The 6,000-nt window shown below is 56.3% G+C and overlaps 1 protein-coding gene across 1 annotated transcript in view; it reads right to left on the reverse strand.

Annotated features, from left to right (window-relative positions):
- The window catches only part of CACNA1I (calcium voltage-gated channel subunit alpha1 I), a 109,771-nt gene extending 106,016 nt beyond the window's left edge, over positions 1 to 3,755 (reverse strand). The window contains exon 1 of the mRNA XM_055570410.1: positions 3,523 to 3,755. Within this exon, the coding sequence (XP_055426385.1) occupies positions 3,523 to 3,755 (233 nt within the window). The remainder of the gene's footprint in view (positions 1 to 3,522) is intronic.
- Between the last annotated feature and the right edge of the window lie 2,245 nt (positions 3,756 to 6,000).

Genomic DNA, 6,000 nt, shown 5'->3' on the forward strand with positions numbered 1-6,000 from the left:
CATCCCTGCACACCACGGGGACACTTTCTGACAAAGGCAGCAGGGAAATGAGCACCCCAGACAGCCCCTCCTGACTCGGGGAGACTGCCCGAGTCTCCCCATCCTGCAGACAGGCAGGCCGAGGGCGAAAGAGGGGAAGTGACTTGCCCAAGGTCACCGGCAGCTGGTGTCTCCTGCCTCCCGGCCCAGGCTGGCGCCCTCCCCCTGCCCAGCAGAGAGGCAGCCTCCACAGCCGACTGGCTCCCACCACGCATGGCTGGCTCCCACGGCTCTGGCTCAGCGCAGGCTGGCATGGGGCAGGCAGCAGCCAGGGGCACGCGGGGAGGCAGGGGGCTGCGAAGTCCTCCTGGGGGGTGGCCCCTGGCAAGGCACAGTGAGGTGGCTGCCGAAGGCAGAAGCTGGAACCCAGGAAGACCCTCGCCCAGCCGCCCGGAACTGCAAAGCATCCTTGCTCCGGTGGAGTGTGGAGAACCTGTCTCCAGCCTCCGAAGGTGGCAGCCGTGTCCTGGATAAAAGCTGAGCCTGGGGAATTCAGAGAGATTGAGGTTTTTGTGCTAGCTTTACCACATCCTGGCTGTGCAACCTGGATAAAAGTTAGTCAACCTCTCTGAGCTCACTTTCCCCATGTGTAAATGGGGATCTGACAGCACCTACCTCCTAGGGGGTGGTTATGAGGGTTAAAAGGTGATACTGCAGGCAAAGCATTCAGCACAGTTTAAGTGCTGGCTCTTGTTATTATCACCGCCCCTCCTCCCTGACCCCACCTCTGGGCTGGACACATGGCTGGGTGCTTTGCAAGAATCATCTCTAATTGTCTTTGTCCCATCACAGAGATGAGAAAACTAAGGCTCAGGGAAAGGAAACCAGAGTACATACAACCCACCACTGGCCGTTCTCCCGCACGCCGCCGGTGACATGCCTAAGAAAGGCTCTCAAAATCTAATCGAGGGTGGAAAACGGGTTTCAAACTGATTAGTCATGCTGCCAAGGGTGCCCTGCTGGAGGACGCTGTGATCGATTAGCAATGTCTGCACAGATGAGGGCACGGGTATCAGCATGGTAACTGGCACAAATCTACCTAAATCACAGAGACAGAATCTGATTTTCCATGGGAACAATGCCATCTGAAGGCGTTATGTTCTACCTAAAGACATGATGCCCAGTGTCTTGTTGAATCTACCACGAGCAGTGTTTACTCAGCTGTAAGTGAGGACCCTGATCACTTTTGGGCACAGGTAATAAGAGTGATAACCACATGTGTGGTTTTCTAGGCTACAAAGATTTGCTTTCCCATGTGCTAGTTATGTACTGCTTTGGTCTTCAATGCAATCCAGTAAAATGTGTAAATACCGTCTCTGTTTAACAGATGGAGAAACTGGGGCTCAGAGAGGTTAAGAAATCAGCTTGTGGTCACACAGCAAATAACAGGCAGAACCAGCCCATGGGTCTGTCTTACTCCGGTCCCCAATGCTTTCCACATGCCACCTACCCATGAGTCAGACAGCACAATGTGGGGGGGACCTCCCTGGCAGTCCCGTAGTTAAGAATGTGCCTTCCAATGCAGGGGACGTGGGTTTGATCCCTGGTCGGGAAACGAAGATCCCACATGCCATGGAGCAACTAAGCCCAGGCACTGCAACTCCTGAGTCCACACACCACAACTAGAGAATCCCTGCACCTCAGTGAAAACCCTGCATGATGTAACAAAGACCCCATGGATGGCAACTAAGACCCACAGCAGCCAAAGAATAAATATTTTTTAAAATAAATTAGTTAATTCAAAAAAAAAAGAACAGCACAACGGACCCCCTGACATTTCAGATGCAGAGTCCTCCCAGCTGAAACCCGGCTGACAGTGTGAGCTTAAGGCCCAGGCCAGGTAAGGAACAGCGCTGACCTCTGGGTGAATGGACCTCTGCCACCCCAGCTCGGCAGCTTACGGAGGGTCCCAGCGGCCTTCTGTTTCTCCAGTGAGTCAGACGGTGACTCAGGGCCTGCCTCTGGGCTGGGGGAGGAGCTGAGTCAGGAAGCACCAAGTTTCAAAGGGCAGCTGGCTCTGAGCCAGGGCCCCTCAGCACCAGGGACTCCAGCGCTCAGAACAGTCTGTCCCGGGCGGACCTCCCACACCGCCCTGCTCCCAACCAGGCCTGCAGGTCCTGACAGCCTTTCCCTGCTGGCCTGACCCTGACACCTCCATGTCCACCATTTCTTTGGGTTCTTGATGGAGAGCAGACTCCTGCAAAGTCTGCAGATGCAATAGCTCATTTTTGGTTGTTGCAATAACGGAGGGCCACTCCCTACCAATATTTAGGGGCCAGGAAGAGCAAACGTGCTGTGCCGTGCAGGACAGCTCAGACCACACAACACCATCACACTCCAAATGCCAACCCTGCCCGCACTGAGGAACACTGGGTTACGCAATGCTCCTTTCCTGAGCTCCCTCCCAGGAAGGAGGGGCGGGAGGGAGGTTTGTGGCTGGGGAAGAATCCTGGAGCCCTCGGCACGGGATCAAAGAATCCCACTACATCGCCCCAAGATCCCAAAGCCCAGCCTGAGTGCCCCGTGATGGGGCCTCTGCTCCGTTCACTGTGGAGACACGCACCCAGCGAACACTGCAGGAGCATCCACGATGTGCCAGGCACTGTGCTGGGTGCTGGGGTCCCGCAGGCAAAAAGACAGGCTTGGTCTGTGTCCTGGTCACCTGGCAGTGCCCTGGAGGAGACAGTGTCAGAGTCTGAGTCCCACACGAGCTCAGGACAACAAGCAAGAGCGGCGGAGGAGGAACCACAGAGGGCTGCCCTGAGGAAGTGACATGTAAGTGGGGATTTGAAGGAGGCAACAAAGGATTTGGCCCAGTGAAGAGGGAAGGGAAGGCTTTTCAAAGAAGAGAGTGTGTGAGAAGGCCCTGAGGCCTGGAAGAGCAGGGGAAGCAGAATGAGGGGAGTGGGGCAGGGCCTGGGGGCGGGGTAGGACTCTGCTCGTGCCTCCAAGACCACGGGAAAGGGTGAACGGTCTTCACCAGGGGGTGACCCGAGCAGAGGAGACGCAGCAAGTGGAGGCAGGAAGCTCTGTAAGGAGGTGAGGTGGGTGGAGCCTCACCCTGCGTGTCAGGGTCACCTGCCAACGGTCCAGGCCCACAGTTTCTCGTCAGGCTCTCATCACCCCTGTGGTCAGCAACCCCCAAATGACTCTATCAGCAGGAGCTGGGCCACAGGCCAGGGTCTGACATAACTCTGCTTCCTCCTGCAGACCTAAAGTTCACACCAGAGGGCTTCCTGAGCCGCCTGGACACTGCACTGACCACCCACGGTCATCAGCAACTTCCAGAACATTCACATCAGCAGGACGCCAGGTCCTCATCCGTCTGAGCTCTGTGATCCAAGATCTCCCAGGCCCAGCCCCTGAGCTTGCTAACCGACACCACAGCCTCTCAGCCTCAGTCCTGGCCGCAGGCCTCCTGGCCAGAGGGACCGGCGGGGCCCCGGGCAGAATCCAGATAAACCCAGGCCCCACAAAGGATATGGGTTACACACCATCTTGATGCACCAGTTCCGGGGGCTGGTGGTCTGTCGCAGGCAGAAGAAGGCAACGGGGGCCAGGTCCGGGTGAGGAACTTCTGGGTCAACTCCGTCCAGGGGCTCTTCTGGGCCAGGAGGGGAGGGAGGGGGGCTCTGGGGCCCCGGCTGCTCCGTGACTCCGGGTTCAGCCACCGGGGCTGCGGCGGGGGAAGGGGGCAGTGGGGAGTTCTCAGCCATGTCGGCGCTGAGCAGGGAGCCCTGCAGAAGAAAAAGAGGCGGCACTTGGCAGGGGGTTGGGGGCGAGCCTGGCACCCGCCTCCCTCGACAAAGGGACACGGCTCAGACAGCCCAGCCTCAAGCCCCGCAGGCCCCTCGCCCACACTCTGGCTGTGAGGGTCAGAAGAGCTGAGGGCCCGGAGGCACCCAAGTTGGAATCCACTTCCAGGCTGGTGGTATTGGGGCAGGTCTGGTCAACCTTGGTGAACCTCATTCAGAGGAGATGAAATGTAGAGAGAATAAAACCTTCTTAGAACACAGTTTTTGTTTTTTGTTTTTCCAATGAGACCAGAGTTGTATATTTATTGCATCATCGAAGAAAAGTTGCAGGAGAAAGACAAGAGTTATTGGGAAGACAGACATTACCAGGATGACGTGTGCTACAAAGCAGAGGTGCCATGGGACTTCTAGGTACCCGAGCAAGCCGGGGTAGAATCAGGGCAGACTTCCCTGAGGAAGTGACCCTTGAGCCAAAACCTACAGGGGAGCCCAGGGACACCCCACCCACTGCTCCATAAAGCTGAGAACCTAGAGGGACCTCACACACCAACCTCTTGGTTTTACAGCTGGAGAAACTGAGACACGGCAAAGGAAGAAGACAGACACAAAGTCAGAGACAGAACTCCACCAGGGCTGGCTTCCTGGTGTCTCAGAAGGACCCTCCGCTTGGTTTAATGTTCTGCTGTCACAAACTTGAAATCCTTAATACTTTTCATCAAGGGGCCCACATTCTCATTTTGCGCTGGACCTGCAACTCACTTAACTGGTCCTGACTTCCACTCAGAGGTACTTTGACAGCCTGGCTTCATCTGATGCTCATTACAACCCCAGAAGCCTTACTGGGCCCATTTAGCAGATGGAGAAACTGAGATGGGAGGGGCATGCCCAGGTTACACCTAGGCACAGGCTAAACTAGGGCATGTCTAGAGGCCAGAAGCCCAGCACCAGCCTCCAGATTCAGTGACAACTGACTGTGGCCTTGCTCAGCCCCCTCCACAGCCAGTCAAGGGTAGGGCCTGCCCCTGCCCATATCACCCAAGAGGTTAACAATCCCTGAATCCTCCTCCAGGGGAGTCTCCTGGGCCCTGACACCCTGGCAGTGCCAGGCTGGGCAGTGGGAGTCAGGGATGAGTGGTACCCACCCAGCTGCCGCCTATGGCTGCTAAGCTGTCAGCTGGGCCACCCAGAGCTGATACATTTGGACATTTCTCTGGCTCTTGGGGGCAACAGGCAGGAGGTGGCACCTCCTGCCTCTTCGCCCAGCTGGTCAGTGAGGCCAAGTTTTCTCCTGAGCTCAGAGCTTTGCTCTTGGTTCTAGAGAAATAGCCACAGGCCTTACATAAGCTCCCAGGCACCTCGGCCCGCCACGTGTCAACCACTGGGCGGAAAAACATCCTCCCCGGGGTGGCTGCAGGTCTGCTTACGGCTATGTCAGCCCGAATCTACCGCTCCCCACACTGGCCCCGCGCTCCTGCCAAACACTGCCTCGTCCCATCCTGGGTGCAGGCTGCCTCCTCTCCCAGACCTCTGCTTACGCGGCTCCCTCTCCCGGGAACACCCTCTCCCCATCTCCCATCCTCCCTTCTCCCAGGCCCTGACGATTCATTCATTTGCCCAACACTGATTTCCTGAGCACCTACTATGTGCAGGCAGTGTGCAGGCTCAGGGGGCTACGTTGGTGAAGAAGCCAGACTCGGCACCAGCCTTCATTCAGCCTTCAGTCCAGCAAAAGAGAGAGGAACATGGGTCAATTCATTTTTCTCTCTAGGCTTCCAAAGCTCTTATCACCACCCAACATGCTGCATAATTTATGTATTTACATATTTATGATTTAGCGTCTGTCTCCCGACCTGAAAGGGGGCTGCAAGAGAGCAGGGACTGTGGTCTGTGTCGTTCACCCCAGCGCCTGGACAGTGCCTGGAACATAACAGGTGCTCAGTAAACAGTTGGTGACTAAATAAATAAAAAGTGCTGGGAAGTAAACAAACAAGGGAGAAAGATGGGAAGAACCCATCTTGCCCTCTAAAGACAGATCTTTACAATAAAAACAAGAATAGGAGGCACTAGCCACGGATGCTCGGTGGGAAGAGGCCTCCAGGTACCAGGAACAGCTGGTGCGTCTAAGGAACAGAAATGAGGCCAGTGTGGCGGAGCCGGCGCCAGGGAGGAGGGATGAAATTGAAGAGTTTGGCAGGGCCTGCTGTGA

This window comes from Bubalus kerabau, chromosome 1, assembly GCF_029407905.1.
Source record: "Bubalus kerabau isolate K-KA32 ecotype Philippines breed swamp buffalo chromosome 1, PCC_UOA_SB_1v2, whole genome shotgun sequence".
NCBI lineage: Eukaryota > Metazoa > Chordata > Mammalia > Artiodactyla > Bovidae > Bubalus > Bubalus kerabau.